This window comes from Panthera uncia (genome assembly GCF_023721935.1).
Source record: "Panthera uncia isolate 11264 chromosome B3 unlocalized genomic scaffold, Puncia_PCG_1.0 HiC_scaffold_1, whole genome shotgun sequence".
Taxonomy (NCBI): domain Eukaryota; kingdom Metazoa; phylum Chordata; class Mammalia; order Carnivora; family Felidae; genus Panthera; species Panthera uncia.
Genome location: NW_026057582.1, coordinates 48,528,930 through 48,552,325, shown reverse-complemented (window position 1 = coordinate 48,552,325; position 23,396 = coordinate 48,528,930). Strand labels below are relative to the sequence as shown.

The 23,396-nt window shown below is 39.8% G+C and overlaps 2 protein-coding genes across 3 annotated transcripts in view; one reads left to right on the top strand and one right to left on the bottom strand.

The window, feature by feature from the left end:
• Window positions 1–1,216: 1,216 nt before the first annotated feature.
• Window positions 1,217–13,416, top strand: KLHDC2 (kelch domain containing 2). The gene is made up of 13 exons (XM_049612835.1): window positions 1,217–1,369; window positions 4,422–4,501; window positions 6,268–6,385; window positions 8,628–8,743; window positions 9,055–9,136; window positions 9,303–9,386; window positions 9,909–9,989; window positions 10,065–10,123; window positions 10,733–10,842; window positions 11,229–11,301; window positions 12,663–12,750; window positions 12,857–12,909; window positions 13,107–13,416. The coding sequence occupies exons 1-13, from the start codon at window positions 1,217–1,219 to the stop codon at window positions 13,228–13,230; spliced, it is 1,221 nt and encodes a 406-aa protein (XP_049468792.1). The 3' UTR covers window positions 13,231–13,416.
• Window positions 7,194–23,396, bottom strand: part of NEMF (nuclear export mediator factor) — a 61,350-nt gene continuing 45,147 nt past the window's right edge. Inside the window, exons 27-33 of one of the 2 annotated variants that reach the window (XM_049612826.1) lie at window positions 19,622–19,699; window positions 17,894–18,091; window positions 16,318–16,350; window positions 15,299–15,399; window positions 15,160–15,203; window positions 15,003–15,082; window positions 7,194–14,727 (exon numbers count right to left, since the gene is read on the bottom strand). In XM_049612826.1, the coding sequence (XP_049468783.1) occupies window positions 14,650–14,727; window positions 15,003–15,082; window positions 15,160–15,203; window positions 15,299–15,399; window positions 16,318–16,350; window positions 17,894–18,091; window positions 19,622–19,699 (612 nt within the window). In that variant the 3' untranslated portion in view covers window positions 7,194–14,649. Of the gene's footprint in view, window positions 15,083–15,159; window positions 15,204–15,298; window positions 15,400–16,317; window positions 16,351–17,893; window positions 18,092–19,621; window positions 19,700–23,396 lie in introns of both variants that reach the window. The other variant, XM_049612825.1, reaches the window with a different exon arrangement.

The window sequence follows — 23,396 nt, the reverse complement described above, 5'->3', positions numbered from 1 at the left end:
AAAGTATCCTTTCCAAGCAGTGTTAGCAGCGTGAAGATGGGGAAGAGATAGGATAATAAAGCACACTCCTCTCACCAAACACATCCAAGTAAAGTGGCACCATTACATTAGGGATTTAAGACGCATTCAGGTACAACCCTATTTTACAGGTGACTAAGTTTAGATTGCAGGAATTCTTTTCTTGACCTAATTGAAATGTATCAAAATGGAACAAAGCAGTATCTGTGTGTGTGAACAGAATTTGCCATCCTCCCTTAAGGACTGGGCGATGATGGTTTCTGAAATACTTTTTGAGCACAATTTTCCAGACTGGGCTTGGAAAGTAAGATCTCTGCCGAAGCAGAAGAGCTCAGCGAGCAGGGGTGCCTGGAACCGCTGTGCGGGCACCGTCGGGGAGGCACGAAGTCGGGAGCCCCACGCGCACCCGCGCGGGAGGGCCAGGTGCCACGCCTCCTGGACACAGGAAAGCGGGGCATTGACTCTCTTTTGAAGCTGAGACCGCTAACTCACTGAGCAATGTCACAATGTCACTACCCCTTTTCAGACTGTGAACCCTTGGAGAACATTCCTCAATCACACAAGGAAGATTTCTCAGTTAAAAAAAAAAAAAAAAAAAAAATTGCGAGAAGGTGGCTACTATTCTTCCCATCTTTGTAGTGCCCGCAGCGAAAGGAGGCTCAGAGAGTGTTTGGAGCTCAGTCAACACACCATATCGGGGCTCAGGCCGGCCGCGGCGGCAGCAGCAGCGGCGGCGGCGGCGGCGGCGGCGGCGGGAGGACCCGGCGCTGGGGGCGCTGAGCGCCCGCCGCGCTTCCGGAGCCCCGTAGGAGGCGTCAGCGGAACGGGCGGTTCTGGCCGCGGCGTAAACAAGGGCCGGCTGCGGCGGGCGGCGAGTGGCGAGCTGGAGGCGGGGCGGGCTGGCTGGATTCTAGTCCCGGCCCCAAGCGGACCCCCTTTCCGCCCTGCTCCCGGCGGGGCCCCGCCGCCGCCGCCGCGCCCCCGACCCGCGCCGCCGCAGCGCAGCCCAGGCAGCGGAGGGGCTGTCCTCGCCGAGGAGGGCTGAGCGGGTGCGGGCGGCCAGCGGGCGGCCTTAACCCCGTCCCTATCGCCGCCCCTTTCTGCTCGCCTGTCGCCGCCGTGCATTTCTGCCTTTTCTTTTGTCTCTTTCCCCCGCGCGGGTGTGGGGATTGTTGGTGAACAAACGTGCAGCCTCAAGATGGCTGATGGCAACGAGGATCTGCGAGCGGACGACTTGCCAGGGCCAGCCTACGAGAGCTATGAGTCCATGGAGCTCGCCTGCCCCGCGGAGCGCAGCGGCCACGTAGCCGTCGGCGACGGGCGCCACATGTTCGTCTGGGGCGGCTACAAGGTCAGTGGGCGTCCGGCCGCGGCGGGCGTCGCTCGGCTGGACCCCGAGTCCGGGTCGGCGGGGTGGGGGGGGGGGGCAGAGCGGCCGCCCGGACCCCCCTCTCCGTGTCGCGACTGTGCCCGTCGGTGCATTTTCTTGCGAGCGGGCTTCTCCTCACCGGTCCTCTAATTCGCGCCGACGCTCCTGGGCTGCTGTCACTCCAGCCCTCTGCTTACGGGGCCCGCGGCGGCCCTGGGCGCTGTGGACGTTGGAGCGTTGTTTGGGGGAGGGCACGTTGGGCGGCGCACGACTACGATACGTGTTATGTTTTAAAAGGTGGGGCGCGGGTGGGAGGTAAGAGAGGTGACGTTGTGTGATGTCACTCTTACCGTTTGTCGGCCCGCTTAGAGCACTTCATTCTCTGGAGCTGGGGTCCTTTGGCCCACGGATACCGTTGCTTGCTTGGGCAATAATCGGGGTGTAGGAAAACTCTCTAGAATTCCCGAAGGCCGCAGGGATGGCCTTATTCAACCTTCCCGCCTGTTCGGGAGGCCTAGCTACACCTGTGCAGATGGCGGTCACCCTGCTGTTTGAACATTCCAGGGCTGTTATGCTTTCAGCTGAGAAAGAGTTGACAATTTTCAGAGGAAACCCCTATTAAGAAAACTAATGGAGAAGGCGCCACCAGCAACCAAAAAATCAGTAGCAACGATTGTAACTACCAAGTTCAGCTCTCTGACCCCTGCTCATAAACAATGTTGAGACCCAGTTGCATTTCTTGTTACTACTGGCTTCTTGTTACCAGGTGTCTCCTGTTTAAACTTTGTTCTCTAGTTCTCCTGCCCTTTTGCTATTAGAGCTTCTCAGTAACGATCCATATCCTAGCACTGGCTCATTTCATTCGCTGGGGTTGCTCTGAGACATTCCTACCAAAAGTTAACTTTTTAGTCCCTTTTGGTCTTAACATTGATCTCCCTGCCCCCATTTGCTTGAGATCTGGTCCACTACACCTGTGTGCTTGATGACTGACTTTATGACTCTGGTAATAGGTTTTAGCTTCTTGCACGTTGACCTGGTCATAATTGAACACTTTTGAGATGACTGTCAAAAAAGACAGATGGAATAAACCACTATAGCTGTCCTGACTAATTTAGTTTAACCACAAAAGCATTTTTTAAAATTTTATTTTGCCAGTCCTAATTAATCTGCAGTGCTTTCCTCAGCCCCCAGTGAATAGCTGGTTAGAGGACGGTACTTGGTAGGAGGAAGAGGCAGTTATGTAGTGACCCTTATTAAAATGTCAATCCATTGGAGAAAAGTTAACCTGTTAGTCAATCACACTGTGGTCTAAACTACATATTCATAATTCTGTTTGTAAAAATCAGCAGCATTGAAGGAACAGGACTTTTCTTTGGGGAGTGGGGAGAGCGAGGGTTGTCAGGAAGGACGATTTTTTTTTTTTTTTTAATGTTTGTTTTTGAGAGAGATCAAGGTAAGGGCAGAGAAGGGGGGCAGGGGCAGAGGACCCGAAGTGGTCTGTGCAGGGTCTGTGCTGACAGCAGAGAGCCGGATGTGGTACTTGAACCCATGAACTGTGAGATCATGACCTGAGCCGAAGTTGGATGCTTAACAGACTGAGCCACCCAGGCACCTCAGGAACGAAGGTTTCTGATGGTGAGTGTTTGAGGGCCCAGAAGTCTAGGATTTAGGCAGGATGACCAGTGATGACCAGTGAAGTGGAGTGGTTCCAAAACCGGCTGTCCTCAGTATTTTGGCTAGAACTCTGAAAAGCCCTTGGATATTGTTTTTGAGGGCAATAAACCTTAGCTTCCCACATAGTAGTCCCTTTCCCTCTTCAGACCAGGCTGAGCTATTCCCGGTGAGCCTGCTGTCATGCTTCCAGCCTTCTTTTTGCTAAGTGGTGGAATAGAAAGAGAAATGTCCACAAGGCCACGTGCACTAATTCTGTATGGTACTCAAGCTTATTAGACTCTGACACCCATTCTCCATGAACTGCTATTGTTCACCGTATGTTGACATTGTTCAAAAAGTGGGGAGGTTCAAAGGCTAGGAAGCTCAGGCAGTGATTAAAGTTGCCAATTCAGGGAAAGGAGGGTAGAATGCTGATTCCACAGTTACTTGCCAAGTAATCTTGGGCAAATTACTTACCTCTCTAAAAAACCTGTTTTCTTGTAATCTCAACTACTTTTTAGGGTTGTTATGAAGATTAAAGAAAGTAATCCATTGGGGCACCTGGGTGGTTCAGTCTGTTAAGCGTCCGACTTCAGCTCAGGTCATGATCTCACGATTCTTGAGTTTGAGCCCCACATCAGCCTCTGTGCTGACAGTTTGGAGCCTGGAGCCTGCTTCGGATTGTGTCTCCCTCTCCCTCTGCCCCACTTGTGCTCTGGCTGTCTCTCTTAAAAATGAACATTAAAAAAAAAATTTTTTTTTTTTTTTTTTAAAGAAAGTAATCCGTTGATAGTGTTCAGATAGTTCTGGCATATGGTAAACTCATTCTGTTAAGAATTACTATCTGAAGGGAAATGGAGAACGAACAGAAAATTTTGCATTATTCAGTGTGCAACTGAATAACTGCACACTGGCAATTCTGCCATCTGTTTTTTGGTAGAGAATGGATGGATGAGAGTAAAAAATGGCTAGAAAACGACACGTGTTAGTGTGAGTCAGGCACTCACACGGTAGAACAGTCTTTAGTGTGCGAACCATGGCATAGCTGACCTCTCCTGAAGTCATGCAGCTGAAACCTGGTGAATGGTCTGTTCAGCATAAAGTGACATTAGAGATTTCCTAGAGATTTCATAACTTCCTGTATCATTGCACCTGCTGCATCAAAAACATTAAGGGTTATCTATATTAAGCATTACTTTGAGTATGTGGCCTGGAGCAAGGAAGATTGTCCATTTGGTAGTATTATATTGTTAAGACCCATTTAACATCTCATAACTCTTATTACTATCTCAAACAAGGTAGATATGAAAAAATATACAGTAGTGCTTCTTTAGAATACCAATTATTTTTTATATTTGCTATTTTTTTTTATTCTTCTTAGAGTAATCAAGTCAGAGGATTGTATGACTTTTATCTGCCTAGAGAAGAACTATGGATCTACAACATGGAGACTGGAAGATGGTAACTGTGGATATTATGAGGGGGACTAAAAAATTCAAGTAAGGTTGCAAATAAAAACTCTGTGAAGCCCATTCTAATAAAACTATTTTATTTGAAGATGCAGAGTTATCTCTATGTTCTAAAACCAACCTTGTACTAGTTTGGTTCAGCTGCTAAGCTTAGATACATTAGCAACTCTTCAGTAATTAGTTGGTGATTTTATTTTTTAAGTTTATTTATTTTGAGAGAGAGAGAGAATCTCAAGCAGGCTCTGTGCTGACACAGGCCTGGAACCTACGAACCATGGGATCATGACCTGAGCCGAAATCAAGAGTCAAGATACTTAACCGACTGAGTCACCCAGGCACCCCACTTGGTGCTTTTATGACCTTCGAAGAAACTTGTATTCAGAGCTCTATGTAGTATCATTGTAATACTAAAATAAAGAGGTAGATAGAGGCTTCCAATCCTGGAATGAAAATATTATAAAAGTTCCATATATGATGTTTTTTCAAGATGTTATATCTTCTGTTACGTGGAAAATGAGAAAATAATTTCTAGATTGTATCTACTAGAAATAAAGGTGGTGTTTTAATGAGCTCTGCCATTAAAGTTTCTATACAAATCTCTTTAAAATAGTGTGTTTTGTTTAAAAAAAAGAAGTGAAATTTGCCTTCCGTACAACTGGGGATATTCTGAAAAGGATCTTTTGCCAGTCTTGTGACAGTGGTCCTCAAAGAGGCTCTTGGCAGAATCTTAAGAGTTCAACTAAAAATAGGGCGCCTGGATGGCCCTGTCGGTTAAGCATCCCACTTCGGCTCAGGTCACCATCTCACGTTTGTGAGCTTGAGTCCCACTTTGGGCTCTGTGCTGACAGCTCGGAGCCTGAAGCCTGCTTCAGATTCTGTCTTCCAGTCTCTCTGCCCCTCCTCCACTTGCCCTCTGTCTCTCATAAATAAATGTTGAAAAAATTTTCTTAAAAAGTTCAACTAAAACTAAGGATTATTTCTGTACATAGCAAATCAGTGTTGATCTGAGCTGTTGGCTCATCTGTGTTTTGTTTTGTTTTCAAGAGAGAAATTGATAATGGTATTCCTTTAATAGGGGAATTCTATGAATTTTTTAAAAATTGAGCCCCATAAGGAATTTGTAAAACTAAGCCTGCCAAAGTTAAAGCTTAGCATAAAGTGATAGAGTGAGCAGAAGACCTTAACAGTCCTATTAATACTGTGAATCTTAGGCCTTTTTGATTCAGATTCATTTTTAGATTCAGAAGGATTTAAAGCATGCAAAGCACTCCCAGGAGTGCCTGGCCTATAGAAAGTATTACCCACGTGCCTATAGTACTACTTAGGTTTGAATCAGATTCATTTGAATGGCTAAAAGATGACTAAATAAAACACACTTGTTGAATTAACTGGTCAGGAGTGGGATGTTTTCCTTTTAGGTACCTGGGTGACTCAAAACCAAAAACAAAATAGCCACTTATGGTTGTATCAATAAAGAGCAGGTTAGTTTGAGAAACATAAAATGGTGTGCTCCTGGGCTTCCAGAGCTTCTCACCGTCCCTGTGTGTGGGGTCAGCTGGCGCAGCCTGTGGAATGGGTGAACAAAGAGGAAGGAACTCATTCTTTGAATTAATTTTAGATATAGACGAGACCCACAGATGCTATCTAGCCGGCCAGCCCATTTTATTTTTTCCCTTTATTGTGGGGATAGAAGAAAAACAAGTAACTTTTGCATTTCTTCTCTTTTGGGAAACATTTACATTGTCTTTTTGCCCTCAGGAAAAAAATTAACACAGAAGGCGATGTTCCTCCTTCTATGTCAGGAAGCTGTGCGGTGTGTGTGGACAGGGTGCTCTACTTGTTTGGAGGACACCATTCAAGAGGCAATACGAATAAGGTGAGTGTTTCTAAGAATTGTGGTTTGAGAGCTCAACTAAACATGGGGTGCCTGGGTGGCCCTGTTGGTTTTTTTTTTTTTTTTCTTTTTTTTTCAACGTTTTTTATTTATTTTTGGGACAGAGAGAGACAGAGCATGAACGGGGGAGGGGCAGAGAGAGAGGGAGACACAGAATCGGAAACAGGCTCCAGGCTCCGAGCCATCAGCCCAGAGCCCGACGCGGGGCTCGAACTCACGGACCGTGAGATCGTGACCTGGCTGAAGTCGGACGCTTAACCGACTGCGCCACCCAGGCGCCCCGCCCTGTTGGTTTTTACTCTTTTTCAGACAACCTCCGATTTCTAAGGTTAGCCCATACTTATTCCTGTCCCGGTTAAAACATGCATGTCCTTGATAACGGTATGAATGTGCATTTTAGTATTTTGTCTACCAGTTCATATCTCTCTATGCCTTTTGTAAAGTCAACTTTGATAACTTGTCTGCAGTAATTTCCTGAGTGGGTTTTCTTTGTGCTCTTTGCAGCTGTGGTTCTCTTAGAACCCTGGGGTGTTAGATAAATATTAGCAAACCAAATGAAAACAAGATGCAATCATGAGGAGCAGGGTAAAATGAACAGACCACCACTCGGCTATGAGGATAAATTAATACAGAATTTTATATACTAAAATTCCTGTAATATGGTACCATAAGGTACTGTTGTTCAGACTTTGTGTTTTTTCCAAATAGGAAAAAGATTAACAGTTGTTTTCTCAGGCCAGCAAGACACAAATATCAATCAGAAAGATGCATATGATCTAGGGAGTCTCTTAATTTATTTAGCAACTTAGCACCTTATATACTGAGCACTTGGTTAGACGTTGGAGACACAGAGACGAATGATACAGTTCCCGTCTCTAGGCGCTCACATCCTAGAGGGGATACACATAATAAGTAGATGGTTCCAGTAGCATATGATAAGAAGATACATAGAGCCTGGCTCATAAAATAGCTCAGTAAATATTGTTAAATCTGAAAAAGAATCCTTGACATTGTGTTTGGCAGGATGGAGGAAGAGAATAAGTAAAGTCTTTAACCAAGAGGGTTGAATAGAATCATAACTGGGAGAGGTAGCCAAGATGCAAGTATCAGGAGGCAGAAATATAAGCACATGTTCTGTTCACAGAAATGCGAAGTGGTTTGGTGTGACTGGAGCATATGGCTGACAAAGTTTCAGACTATTCCTAGGAGCTCTAGGGATTTCTTTGAGATGCCTTGGGACCCCCGTGGGAGGAGCGTCATGGTGTTAGGCAGGCTTCAGATCACCCCCCTGCCCCTCCATCTTAACAGGTGTAGCTCTACTTCAGTTAGGCTTTTGCTTAAGATTTTGTGTGAAGTAAGGGTTCTGTGCCTAAAAGATTTTGTGAGGCACTGCTACAGGCTGTAGTGGAGGTGCGTGTGTTTTAGGGCAAGGAAGAGAAAAAGAACCTTAACACCACATGAAGCAGCTTGGGGAAAAAAAGAAGCCGTGGCTTTAGGGGTAGACAGAGAAATGGCTACAGTTGAGTATCTTTAGGTTTGATGAAAAGGAAGCTTAGGAGTCTTAGGAGAAGTAAAAAGATATACATATAATGGCCAGGTCTCTTCAATATCTGGATGTGAAACCTTGGAAAGACAGACCAGTACTTAATCTTTTAAGATTTATCCTTTGCTCCCAGAGTTAAGTAGGCGCTTAAGACATGTTTGTTAAATTGAATTTGAAGGTGAAATTGCTAAGTTGAATTCTTTTGGTGATACCGTCTTCAAACCCATAAATTAGATTAGCATAACTCAAAGTGCCTATGTAAGGCACAATATACTTCTGTTCCTTCATCAAAAAAAATGAGGCTGTTAAACTGAGAACAAACTGAGGGCTGATGGGGGGTGGGAGGAAGGGGAGGGTGGGTGATGGGTATTGAGGGCACCTGTTGGGATGAGCACTGGGTGTTGTATGGAAACCAATTTGACAATAAATTTCATATATTGAAAAAAAAATGTGGCTATTAGGAAAAAAAAATGAGCTCAACAGGGTGCTTAGCAACTTAGGTAATTTATATTCTGGCATAAGTTCCTTATGTATATTTGGACCAGTAACAGTCTGTAGTCACAATTGTAGAAGCACTGAATTAGATGACATTCCTATAGTCATAAATCACAATAAAACTGAATGCCAAGGTTGAATTTCTTTTGCATAACCAAATCTAACTGAAATCATTGCTTCTGACAGTTCTACATGCTGGATTCAAGGTCTACAGACAGAGTACTACAGTGGGAAAGAATTGATTGCCAAGGAATTCCTCCATCATCAAAGGATAAACTTGGTGTCTGGGTATATAAAAACAAGTGAGTTAGCAGCCCCGTAGGTTTGGGTTTTTATGTGCAAAGTGGTTTGCCATTCAAGTATCCATAGCCCATAAACACTGTAACCCTAGAACATAACTTCTAGGGCCCATATGAGGATTATGTGAATTAATACATCAAAGCACTTAGCACCTAAGACATAATTAGGCACAGTAGACATTATTCTATGAATAAGAATTTTCATATACTCAAGCATGCCTTCTCAGTTCCTAGCATGACAAAAGAAGAACTTCTTGTAACTTCCTAACCTGTGGATGTTAGAATTTTTAGTGTCTTGGTTTTTTATCAAACAGGTTAATATTTTTTGGAGGCTACGGATATTTACCTGAAGATAAAGTATTGGGAACTTTTGAATTTGATGAAACATCTTTTTGGGTAAGTGAAGTTTCATGTTTGTATATGGTCTACTTAGTATGTTGAAATAATACATCTTATGTCTGCTAGTCTTGTTCATTTTGCCTTGTTCATAAACCAGACAAGGATATGTAATTTTACAAATATTATTTGAAAAATAACTCAGATTCTTACTCATTTTCTGTAGAATTCAAGTCACCCAAGAGGATGGAATGATCATGTACATATTTTAGACACTGAAACATTTATCTGGAGTCAGCCTATAACTACTGTGAGTTACTGAAGAATAATGAATTATTATAAAGTAAGGCTACCTAGAGGAGAAAGGGAATTGGGAGGTGGTGTAAAATTGACAGTTCATTCTTGTTTTTCTGGAGAAAATCCATTGCTTTCATTATTCTCCAAGAAGTCCATACCTCAGAAAAGTTTAATGAATGTGTGGACTAACCTGGCATCTACTATCTAATAGATGTTAAGGGATATTGCTTATAACTAAATAAATGACCTGGCAGTAGACTGTTAACTTACTCAAATATTAGATTTCTTTTTCCTCTGACGCAGGTGTCTTATAATGTGCTACCTTTTTACTTAAAAAAAATAAACAAGCATTCCATTAACTAGTGCATTCAGTAATATATCTCCAAAATCTAAAATTACAGTTCCCAGGGTTAGTACTGCTGTTGACTAGACATCTGCACTTGAGCTTAAAAGCTCAAGCGTCTTACATACCCTCATCCCACCTCCAGAGAAGATTGGTGTTTATTTTTAAAAATTGCTTTTGTGACTTTTATAGGGTAAAGCACCTTCACCTCGTGCTGCCCATGCCTGTGCAACTGTTGGAAACAAAGGCTTTGTGTTTGGAGGCAGATATCGAGTAAGTTTGTGAACAGTTTCAATGATTTGCTCATGAGTCATTCAAAATGATAATTACTTAATTATCCTTTTTCAGGATGCTAGAATGAATGATCTTCACTGTCTTAATCTGGATACGTGGGAGTGGAATGAATTGTATGTATCACTTTAGATAATTTCTAAAATTTTTTAATATTTTTATTCTGTTAGCATAGAAATTTAAGCAGGTAAATAACTGAATTTAAATAAACATGATGTCTAGATCCTTAAATAAGGAATTTTATTTTTTGATTTCCTGTTCCACAACATGTGCTCAACGTTTGTTGAAAAGGTCTGAAGTTCACTCTGCCTTCTAAAAACATAGTTAATACCAAGCATGCAGCTATTAATACCAAGAAGCTTTTGGGGCACCTGGGTGGCTCAGTCGGTTAAGCGTGTGACTTCGGCTCAGGTCATGACCTCATGGTTCATGGGTTCAAGTCCCGTGTCAGGCTTTGTGTTGACAGCTCGGAGCCTGGAGCCTGCTTCCTAGATTCTGTGTTTCCCTTGCTCTCTGCCCCTCCCCGACTTGCACTCTCTCTCTCAAAAATAAATAAAACATTTAAAAAAATTAAAAAATTAAAAAAAAAATACCAAGAAGCTTTTTAAATTTAAAGTCTCTTCTGTCAAATATTCTGTGTAAATTTTCAAAGAAAATTTAAATATTTTTCCATATTAAACAGCTACTTTTAAACACAGATATTGTAACTTAGCTATTATTTTCAGAATTCCACAAGGCATATGCCCAGTTGGCCGATCTTGGCATTCACTAACACCAGTTTCTTCAGATCATCTCTTTCTCTTTGGAGGATTTACCACTGATAAACAGCCACTAAGTAAGTCCTTTAAAAATATAAGAAATCATTATCATTCATATGTAATATATAAATAGAAGAAAATAATTCAGTCTATTTTAGATGTATCAGAGGGCCATAGGGTTGGTTGGAGGTTTGCTATTATTTTTGATCCTATAATAAATCTATAATTGTTTTTGTACTATAACATCCATCTATTCTGTCCAGTGTAGCCCTTAAAAGCTCCACCTAAGGGTTGTGACATGCAAAGGGCTTACTTGATTAACTGCAGGGAAAAACCAGGATATATACTTTCTCTTTCTACTTACAGTTTATTACCTTTCTTGCTAAAGCTGTGCCCTTTAAACATGAATGTCTCATTGACAAAATAACATATTTCATGGCTCTTCTTTCTTCACTTCAATCAGGTGATGCTTGGACTTACTGCATCAGTAAAAATGAATGGATACAGTTTAATCATCCGTATACTGAAAAGCCAAGGTATGAAGTATTTACAAAGTAATTCTTGTACATCTTTATGGACCTCAATTATTCAGTACAAGACTGGGGACAACTGGCTGCCAGTCAGTAAAGCATATGACTCTTAATCTCAAACAACCCTGAGTCCCACATTGGGTATAGGGATTACTTAAAACCTTAAAAAAGATGTGCAAGACTGGTAATGATTGAGGAAATTGTGGCTGCATTACATCCACTATTCTTACGATAAACACCCTAGCGTTCACTAATGTTTAACATCCTACTTTTTTTTTTTTTTTTTTTTTTTGTTTGAGAGAGAGAGAGTGCACACGTGTGAGCATGAGTGGGATAGGGACAGAGAATTCCAAGCAGGCTCTGTGCTGGCAGTGCGCAGATGCAGGACCCAGTCTCAGGAACCGTGAGATTGTGACCTGAGCCCATATCAAGAGTCAGATGCTTAATAGACTGAGCCACCCATGCGCCCCTAACATCAAACCTTTTGAAAGAAAAGAAAACCAATGCTATCCTTGTATTAAATGCTTTCTTTTCTGTCATGGTGCATGAAAAACAGGGCTGGATGTTGACTTCTGCTGTTTTTAATCATAAAATTGATGTAGTTAAAATTTATAATCAAGCTCTTTACTCCAGTGAATTGAACTGCTTCTAGGTTTGTCACTTAAAAAAAAAAAAACTGGAGAGAATTTCAAAACCTTGAAGAATGTATATGGGGGGTAAATCCAGAACTTTCTATTAGATTGGTAGGAGCACTGTATAACAAATACTAAATCAAATCACCCAAAAAGAAGAGTTATTTTTGTTAATCTCAAGAAGAATTCTTACAAAAACTGCCAAAGCAAATGATATAGTCACAACTGGTATTCAAAGCATATTTAGGTAGGTCAGCCTGCATTTCCCCACAAGTCTCTAAGTACACTTATGCCATAAAGGCTTCATCTGGCAGAAAAATTCTTCCATAGAATTACCAGGCCTGAGACTTTGAGTATGTCAGGCAGATTCACAGCATCCTTCAGATTTTTTCTTTAATGTCAACTGACCCTGCCTATGAAAAGAAGAAGATTGAGAGGGCATGTAGCACACATCTCCCGTAAGATTTTTATTGCTAACAAAGACCTAGAGAACAGATCATTCAGTTCAAACCCGTCATTGCATAAGTTAGGACTGGACCAGATAGATAAAATGGTAACATCCAGATAAAACAGACATTAATAGATTTTTCTAGCTTTTGCTACTTAAGATAATTGCTGCTCAACATTAGGTTTTGGTCTGTACTGAAGATCTCTAGTCTTTATTTCATCATTGTGTTCATAGTGTAAATTGTCAACTTGGTGTCTGGGTAACTTAAAACTCTTGTTTTAAATTAGATTATGGCACACAGCTTGTGCCAGTGACGAAGGAGAAGTCATTGTTTTTGGTGGATGTGCCAATAACCTCCTTGTCCATCACAGAGCTGTAAGTGTACTAAGTATACTACCCTGCATTAAAGGACACTTCATCATATTTTTGAGTCTTGTGGACTACTTACTTTTTAATATGTTCTTCATTTTCTATTTTTCAGGCACACAGTAATGAAATACTTATATTTTCAGTTCAACCAAAATCTCTTGTAAGGTAAGTAACTTTTTACTTGGTACTCAGATTATTTTAAATTAGTGCTCTTGAAAAACCAGGCTTACAGATAATTTAAAGGCAATGACAAGTTTCCATTGATAAAACTAGTTCTTACGAAAATCTTTAAACAAAGTGGGCTTTTGTTTTTTTGGTAATTCTTCAAACAGTAAATTTATTTTTCTCTTGTCCACTTTCAGGCTAAGCTTAGAAGCAGTCATTTGCTTTAAAGAAATGTTAGCCAACTCGTGGAACTGCCTTCCAAAACACTTACTTCACAGTGTTAATCAGAGGTTTGGTAGTAACAACACTTCTGGATCTTAAGGCTTCATAGATAATGCCTCTGATCACCTTGCATGGACAGCAATTCTGTAAACATCAGAGAGTGGCATCGTTTGTATAATTATATGCATTGTTGTAGTTTGCAGCTTTTTGGTTTTAATGTGCATGTGAATGGCCTAGAGAACCTATTTTTGTGTCTAAAGTTTACAATAAATGTATTTAACACCAGTAACTGTCTTCTATTAAAGCAAAAGAAAATGATACTTGGCTTTTTACCCCAAGGAATGGTTATTATATTTCCTTTTTGGTAACTTCAGGATATATAGCTATAGAAACATACTAATTATTCTTATCACTATCAAAATGGTGATGTTATTTTTTTAAATTTATATATATATATATATATTTTTTTAAATAGCAAGAGTAGTCTGTTGTATTTACAACACTGGCTATATGTATAATTACAAAGTTGTTTTTTTTTTTTACATTAATTTCAAATGGAAAAACATTATCAACAGGACTAAGCTGGTAAAAGAAATTTTGGAAGGACCAACAGCTGTTTAGTGCTTTGACCTTAATGCTTTGGTATAGGGGCTGGGGCAAATGGTCATATTGACTGTAGGTAGCCATTGTCTCATCATTTAAAAAGTGACAGTTTGTTTAGCTCATAAAAGAATGGAAATGATGTAGGACTTTATTCTCCATTTGTCAGGAGACAGAAGAAGAAAGCTGTGTCAGGAGTCTTTAGTGGTAAGCCTAAAAGTGCACTTATGATATCCTAGGTTAAGATACTCTGTAACATGCTGATCATTACTAGAGGTAGAAAATAAAATGGTACAGAACTGAATGAGATTACAAGGAAGAAGGATGAAAAGTGAAGTTGTATAAATGAATGGAAATGATCAATACCATTTTTTTCTAGGTGTTATTTCTTAGGCTGAATTATGTCTATTTTAAATCTGGTCTAATATATTTTTTGACAAGTACAGGTAACGGCAGAAGGCTTCCAAGACTTAATCCTAAATGTTTAACTGCCCCCAAACCCCACCACCGCACCAGAACACGAAAAACCACCTGTGACTGGCCTGTAACAGAGCTCTGACACTGTACACGGTAGACGACCAAGTCAATGTCCGAGCAACTGAGCCACTTCACTCCAGTTTCTGTACAACATGAAATGAAAACTTAGTATTAACCTCCCAAATTTTAAGAAAATGTAGGAGAATAACTACAGATGTATACAATTAGCATTTAACTGTCCACAAATATTTTAGGAAATCCTATCCGCGTTTCCTCTCTATAAAACTGGAAAAAAAACAGTAAGTCCTTTTGGCGAATATAGCAAGGCAATGTTTAGTTCATTTTTAAATGCGGAAGTCTTGTTACATGGTGTTTTCATCTCTGAACTTCCAAAAGGCTATAAAATTGACTCTTCTCAAATATTTTAGGGTTTCATTTCAGCTATTTTCTTTTTACATTCAGAAGATTGGGTGCAGACACTTTGACTTTGCCAGGAATATTTCTTGATAAATCCGTGTCCTAAAAAAAGAGAATTGCTGAATATCTTCACATGCTATATGGTAGTCATGTTTCTTTTATGATAATTATGTGCCCTCTGCTGTCAAAAGAAAGGCATTTCCAAAATTTCCAACTGAAACGATCTTATTTTACTGCTTCTAGTAAGACAGCATTTTCTACCAAAACAAGAGCTGCAGCTTGGCATGTATTAAATAAAGAACCAAAAGTAGAAAAGTATAACTGCTAACATTTTTAATTGCACCACCCATCTCCAGACTTCTGGAGGAATACTTTACCTTTACACTGCGAAATAAGTCTTTTTCTCTTGCTGTTGCTTCTTTGGAATGCATGAAACTATTCAAGGCTGTTTTTGCAGCTGTAAATAGAAAATAGAAGAATCTACTTCTGTGCAGAGAAGAAGCAATCAAAATCATTCATAAAGATTTTAAATACCTTTTCCCTTTTTCTGAACTCCAGGAGTAAGTTTCACTTTGTATCTTTAAGAAGGAATTACATGTATTACTAAATAGAAATTTCAAAACAATTCATAACTATTATGTCAGCTATTTTGAGTAAACTAAAGACGACTTACTTATAGTTTGTCATGGTGGAGTAAGGGGCACATATTGGGATGGCAAATAGTAATACATCTTCAGGATGTGGCTGCCCTGTCAAAGAGTCAAAGAGATTTTCCTAAAAGGGAAAAGAAAAACAATTATAAAATGCATACCAGTCCTAGAAAAAGGAAAACTCTAATATTTCAACACATATTTTTATCATTTTTATCTTTTTCTGATAGATCTTTTCCCCCCACCCTTCCCTCGATAGACCTTCAGTCTTAAGACCAAATGGTATTTATACTTCTATTCTCTACTAAAAATTTTTTCCATAGCATAATTCTCACATGATTTTCAAAATGGCACTTGTAAATACATACAAGGGAAAAAGGAGAAAAAACTTGTTGGATAACAGTACATTGCAGAAAACTGCTATGGATTAAAAATAATGTATAATAATGACCACAAATAGATTTAAATCCATTGCATGGAAATGAGACTGATACTTTGGCTAGACCAGTAGTTCCTGACCACGGGGATTTTTCTGTCCCCATTCCCCACTCCCCTCCACCCCTGGACACTTTTGCCTGTTCTTAAGGAAGAATCTTCTAGCCTTCTTAGAGTTGCTCTTTGGTGGGCTGCCTATAAGATGAGCCATATTTATTTAGCAACATGAATAACCTTAGACAAGATGCTTGGTGTTCAAGTAGTATTTACTATGTGCCATGGACTTCTCTAAATGCTTCATGTGTATTTTCAAAACAACTCTCTCCTGGTAAGGACAATTATCCCCACTCTTCAGATGAGGAAACAGAAGCACAAAAAACAATGGCTCAAGGTTGCAATTATATGTAGCAAAGTTAGGATTTAAACCCAGAATGTTGGACTCCAGAGCCTGTGATCTTGTCTTAGCTTTTAAAGTTTTAATTAGTGCTTGCTTCGGCAGCACATATACTAAAGTTTTAATTAGTTAGAAACTGTGTGTCAAATGTTCTGGGAACTAGACTGTAGTCATTGTGTGTCACTTGTAGAGACCCCAACACAAAAATCATACCTCATTACCCTGTTGATCCAGATCTTGCTCTTCCTGCTCCAAACATAAAATTTTAAAAGTCAGCTATAACTTAAATTGAAATTCCACATGATTAAAAACTATGAGGAGAAAAAAATATTAATATAGCAAGACTATCACATTGAACCAACAGGTTATGGACCCCAAGAATGTATTCTTCAGTGTCACAAAACTCTAGTGAATTAATTTGTGCATCTAATATTTTATTTTATTTTATTTTTTTAACACATTTTTATTTTTGAGACACAGAGCATGAATGGGGGAGGGTCAGAGAGAGGGAGACACAGAATCTGAAACAGGCTCCAGGCTGTGAACTGTCAGCACAGAGCCCAATGTGGGGCTCGAACTCACGGACCGCGAGATCATGACCTGAAGTCGGATGCTTAACTAAGCCACCCAGGCGCCCCGTGCATCTAATATTTTAGAGAACAATGCAATTCAAAGAGAAAAAGGATTGTTCTCTGAAGTGTTTTTTTTTTTTTTTTTAAGGACTTTCATTTGGAGTACATGCTAAAACAGTAAAATGTAAAATGACAATTTAAAATTACAACTAAATTTGATGTTTGCCAAAAGAAAATGGAGAATCGTAGAATAGAACTTGTAAGAAGTTTTCACTATTAAGGTAAGCTTGGGGCGCCTGTGTGTCTCAAGTTGGTTAAGCGTCTGACTCTTGATTTTGGCTCAGGTCATGATCTCACCAACTGTGAGCTTGAGCCCCACATCGGGCTCTGTGCTGTGTGGAGCCTGCTTGGGACTCTCTCACACACACACACAATAGGTAAATATAAAAGAAAAAGGTAAGTTTAATTTTGTTTTGCTTTGCTTAGATTATCTCCAAATAGATTTTTTATGTATGATTCATTATACCCCAATATTTATGAGTTTACAGTTTACAGAATGACAAATATGAGAACAGTGTAAAAAAATCTGAGGATCAAACTGAGTTATAACATCACTAAACAATAACATTGTCCAGAGGAAAACAACAGTAACACATTTAGAATCCCTGTAAGCATTATCTGCACTGAACAGAGCAAACAATTCTAACCAAAGCTTTAACTGCAATAAATAAAATACAGGCTAAGTGAAATTTTTTCCAATTTTATAATCATTTGCTCAAGATTTCAAGATCTCAGGCAACCATCTTAACTGGAAAAAACTTAACTTCTAACTGGTTTTTCAACCAGAGCACTTGGCAGTTTCAACATCACGTAAGATAATACAGCATATATTCTCATAGAAAAATCTAGAGTAGCGCAAATTTATTCCTACTCCTCTTCAAGATAATCCCAATTATTTGTCTTATTTTAACGAAGTTCCCACTAGAATCAAAGCCTCTCCATACTTTTCTACGCTTACATCCTGGAAATGTAGTCTTTTACGCTTACATCCTGGAAATGTAGTCTTTTAGGTTGTATTTCTAAAATGACTTTCCATTAAGGATAAAGTTACCACTTGTCCTGGTTTTAGCACTTGTAAGCCTCATATTTTGGGAACCTGAGGTGGTTAGTGACCCTAATTAATGAAGCAAAAGCCCACATATGTGTGGTAGCCTTACCTTGTCATCATGTGGATCATCTACAGCCAAGTCTTGTAACTCTTGAGTTACAACCTCAAGGGTGGGAGTTTCTTTCTTTACGCTGTCTGAAGCCCTTTGTCCACCTCTAGGTTTCTGGGGCTGTTTCTTCACAGGTTCATCCTTTGTTTTTCCTTTCTTCCCCTTTTTCCCCTTTTCTTCTTTGTTTGAACCTGCAGACTTTAATTCATAGAAGTAAAATAATGTAAGTATGTTCAATATTGTCAATATTTAAAAATTTTTTTTATTTATTTGTTTAATTTACATCCAAGTTAGCATACAGTGCAACAATGATTTCAGGAGTAGATTCCTTAATGCCCCTTACCCATTTAGCCCACCCCCCACCCCACAACCACTCCAGTAACCCTCTGTCCTCCATATTTGAGTCTATTATGTTTTGTCCCCCTCCCTGTTTTTATATTATTTTTGCTTCCCTTCTGTTAATCTGTTTTGTATCTTAAAGTCCTCATATGACTGAAGTCATCATATGATATGTCTTTCTGTAATTTCGCTTAGCCTAATACCCTCTAGTTCCATCCATAGTTGCAAATGGCAAGATTTCATTCTTTTGATTGCCAGGTAAGACTCCATTGTATATATATACCACATCTTTATCCATTCATCCATTGATACATTTGGGCTCTTTCCATACTTTGGCTATTGTTGATAGTGCTGCTGTAAACATTGGGGTGCATGTGTCCCTTCAAAAAATCATACCTGTATCCCATGGATAAATGCCTAGTAGTGCAATTGCTGGGTCCTAGGGTAGTTCTATTTTTAATTTTTTGAGGAACCTCCATACTGTTTTCCAGAGTGGCTGCACCAGCTTGGATTCCCACCAGCAGTGCAAAAGAAATCCTCTTTCTCCACATCCTTGCCAACATCTGTTGTTGCCTGAGTTGTTCATTTTAGCCATTCTGACAGGTATGAGGTGGTATCTCATTGTGGTTTTGATTTGTATTTCCCTTAAGATGAGTGATGTTGAGCATGTTTTCATGTGTCAGTTGGCCATCTGGATGTCTTCTTTGGAGAAGTGTCTATTCATGTCTTTTGCCCATTTCTTCACTGGATTATTTGCTTTTTGGGTGTTGAGTTTGAAAAGTTCTTTACAGATTTTGGATCCTAACCCTTTATCTGATATGTCATTTGCAAATATCTTCTCCCATTCCATCGGTTGCCTTTTAGTTTTGCTGATTGTTTCCTTCTCCGTGCAAAAGCTTTTTATTTTGATGAGGTCCCAGTATTTCATTTTTGCTTTTGTTTCTCTTGCCTCTGGAGACATGTTGAGTAAGAAGTTGCTGCAGCCAAGATCAAAGAGGTTTTTGTCTGCTTTCTCCTTGAGGATTGATGGCTTCCTGCTTTACATTTAGGTCTTTCATCCATTTTGAGTTTTTTTTTGTATATGGTGTAAGAAAGTGTTCCAGGTTCATTCTTCTACATGTTGCTGTCCAGTTTTCCCAGCACCACTTGCTGAAGAGACTGTCTTTATTCCACTGGATATTCTTTACTGCTTTGTCAAAGATTAGTTGGCCATACGTTTGTGGGTCCATTTCTGGGTTCTCCATTCTGTTCCACTGATCCGAGTGTCTGTTTTTGTGCCAATACTGTCTATATTTTAACAAAAATGTATTGAATCCTACCATATGATAGGCTGTGGTCTGGATGCCCCTTAAAAAACAAAGGAAGAAAAGACTTTTAGATGTTACTTACCCCCAGCAATTTCATGATGAGTTCACGTTCTTCTTCATCTTGGTCTTTGTATTTTTCCTTCATTTTTTTCATTTTACTCTACAAAATCAAAAGATTTTACTTGGAAAACTTCAGTTAAAAAATGTCAACAAATGTTTGTAAAGAAAAGGTGCTCCTGGGCGCCTGGGTGGCTCAGTCGGTTGAGCGTCTGACTTCAGCTCAGGTCATGATCTTGCAGTCTGTGAGTTCGAGCCCCACATCGGGCTCTGTGCTGACAGCTCAGAGACTGGAGCCTGCTTCGGATTCTGTGTCTCCCTCTCTCTCTGGCCCTTCCCTTCTTGAGCTCTGTCTCTCTCTCAAAAATAAACAAACATTAAAAAAAAAATTAAAAAAAAAAAAAGGAAAGGTGCTCCTATTCTCTGTCAGAAATGGTTACCAAGCAAGGTACCATTATAATAAACAACATGGAGGCTAAGAAGATGGATAAACCATAGTCCTCAGCCTCAAGGAGTTTACCATCTGGTAGAAAAAAATACATATAAGAGCAAGGATAAATTAATGCAACATATTCTAAATGCAAACATTATTCCTAAGATACTTCAGAGAAAGAAATTTCTTTCAGCTTAAGCAAGAACTGTGGGGAAGAAATAAAGTAAAACTTGAAAGTCTTAAGTAAATTTTATAGTATCAGGGATTATATAAAAAGCAGGATTATAAGGTAAAAACAGGACAGTATACTAACAGCAAGTTATTGCATTTGGTTGGAGTCAGGATATACATACAGAGGAAGAACAGGAAACAAGGCAGCAAAGCTAGTCTGGATAAAGGCAAGGCACTTAAGGCTTTGAATTTTCTCAACAAACTGGCTTTATCTTTACCTTTTACCTGGGCTACACTTCCAAATCACCTAATTTTTTTTTTCGCCTAGTAATTTTTAAAAACAGACATCTAGGCCTCACCTCCAAAGATTTTTGTCTTTATTAATCCTAGCTGGGGCCCAAATACAAATTTTACAAGATCTTATAAATCTTGTAAAATCTTTACAAATTTTAAAGATTTCTTTAAACAGGACACAAAAAAAACTAACTATAAAAGATTGATGATTCAGATTTCATTAAAATTAACAGATGCTGCTCATCAAAAACACATGAAAAAAAAGCAAGACTGAGGGTGCCTGGTGGCTCAGTGAGCTGAGCATCTAACACTCAATTTTGGCTTGGGTCATGATCCCAGGGTCATGGAATCAAGCCCTGTGTTGGGGCCCTTGCTGAGCATGGAGCCTGCTTGGGATTCTGTTTCTCCCTCTGCCCCTCTCTCCAGCTCAAGAGCTCCCTCTCTGCCTAAAATAAAAAAATAAAAAAAGGAAGCCTGAAAAGTATTTCTAACATATACATCCAAGAAAAGACCTATATTCAGAATTTCAAAGAACTCATATACATTAATGACAAAGCTGGACAACCTAATTTTTACAACTGGGCACTTCAAAAAGAGGACAGATGTCTAATAAACATGAAAAAGTGTTCAATATCATTAGTATTCAGGGTCATACAAATTAAAGCCAGAATAAGACTGTGGTATATACATGCTTGAATGACCAAAAGACCCCTGACGATACCAAATGTTACAATGCAGAACAATTATAATTCAGATATTCTGCTTGAGAGGAAATTGGTGAAGTACTCCAGAAAACTGGTAGTTCTCTACTAAAGCCAAACACAACATGAATGCTATAAATCAGCATTCAACTCTTAGCTATACACAACAGCGATTAAGATTTTTTTTTTGGTGGGAATACTAATTAGGCACAAGTGTGGGCTTTCTGGAAGAGTGAGTACTGGAAACATTTAAGTATCACATGATGGTGGCTTCACAGATACATGTGTGTTTAAAAATTCACTGATCTAAACAGTCTAGATTTGTGCATTTTACTATATGTACATTATGCCTCAAAACAAAAACAAAAACAAAAACAGAAACAACAACCTTGAAAGGGGCGCCTGGATGGCTCAGTCTATTGAGCATCCGACTTCAGCTCAGGTCACGATCTCACGGTTCGTGGCTCTGTGCTGACAGCTTAGAGCCTGGAGCCTGCTTCAGATTCTGTCTCCCTCTCTCTCTGCCCCTGCCCACTTGCACTCTCTCTCAAAAAAAGTAAAAGCATTAAAAAAAAATTTCTTTTTAACCTGACAGTAAAATGAACAATATTATCATGAAACTGAACCAAGAAATGGAAAACCCAATGAAAAGAACAGTTTGGAAAACAGAAGTTAGGAAACTCAACTTTGAAGAAACAAAACTGAATGGACCTATCATCACTGGAGAAAATTTAATTAGCATATACAGTACAACTTTGGTTTCAGAGCCTAATCTGTTCCATATACATGCTTATAGTCCTAAGCACTTGTATATTCTTTTTGTTTTAATGTTTTATTTATTTTTGAGAGAGTGCAAGCAGGGAGGGGCAGAGAGAGAGACACAGAATCCAAAGCAGGCTCCAGGGTCTGAGCTGTCATCACAGAGCCCGACACAGGGCTCGAACTCAGACCATGGGATCGTGACCTGAGCCGAAGAAGGCCGCTTAGCCAACTGAGCCACCCAGGTGCACCCCCCCTCCTTTTTTTAATGTCTAAGCACTTGTATATCAAAGTGAATTTCAAGAACCATTGGCTCCACTGTGATCCAGCGTATTCCAAGATATTGCTCATTTATCATTAGCTAAAATTTATTAGAAATGTGTGCTGCTCTTGTGAAACACTCACAGAACAAGTTACTGGTGCAGCCTCTCTGGAAAACAGTATGGAGGTTCCTCAAAAAACTAAAAATAGAACTACCCTACGACCCAGCAATTGCACTAGTAGGCATTTATCCAAGGGATACAGGTGTGCTGTTTCGAAGGGACACATGCACCCCCATGTTTATAGCAGCACTATCAACAATAGCCAAAGTATGGAAAGAGCCCAAATGTCCATCGATGGATGAATGGATAAAGAAAATGTGGTATATATATATACAATGGAGTATTACTCAGCAATCAAAAAGAATGAAGTCTTGCCATTTGCAACTACGTGGATGGAACTGGAGGGTATTATGCTAAGTGAAATTAGTCAGAGAAAGACAAAAATCATATGACTTCACTCATCTGAGGACTCTAAGAGACAAAACAGATGAACATATGGGAAGGGAAACAAATATAAAAAAAAGGAGGGGGCACAAAACAGAAGAGACTCATAAATGTAGAGAACAAACTGAGGGTTACAGGACGGGTTGTGGGGGTGGGTGGGCTAAATGGATAAGGGGCACTAAGGAATCTACTCCTGAAATCATTGTCGCACTATATGCTAACTAATTTGGATGTAAATTAAAAAAAAAAAAAGTAGGGGCGCCTGGGTGGCTCAGTCGGTTAAGCGTCCGACTTCAGCTCAGGTCACAATCTCGCGGTCCGTGAGTTCGAGCCCCGCGTCGGGCTCTGGGTTGATGGCTCAGAGCCTGGAGCCTGCTTCCGATTCTGTGTCTCCCTCTCTCTCTGCCCCTCCCCTGTTCATGCTCTGTCTCTGTCTCAAAAATAAATAAACGTTAAAAAAAATTAAAAAAAAAAAAAGTAAAGAGCCAAAAGTAAAGTACAGAAACCAAGAGAGGGGATGAACAATATGATCTTCGTGTACGTGACTTCTTCCCAAAATTGGTATTTTGTATAACAAAGGCAGAAATTTGGTCTTTCTTGTTTACCACTGAATGTGCAGTACCTAGCAGGGTAGCTGGTACAAAGTAAAAGTAAAACCTTGCATTGCAAGTAACC

Bases quoted from the DNA above. Each gene is read 5' to 3' on its own strand.
- KLHDC2 (XM_049612835.1), top strand. From the start codon at position 1,217: ATGGCTGATGGCAACGAGGATCTGCGAGCGGACGACTTGCCAGGGCCA. The intron at 12,751-12,856 runs GTAAGTGTACTA...TCTATTTTTCAG, and splicing joins TCCTTGTCCATCACAGAGCT to GCACACAGTAATGAAATACT. The intron at 12,910-13,106 runs GTAAGTAACTTT...GTCCACTTTCAG, and splicing joins CAACCAAAATCTCTTGTAAG to GCTAAGCTTAGAAGCAGTCA.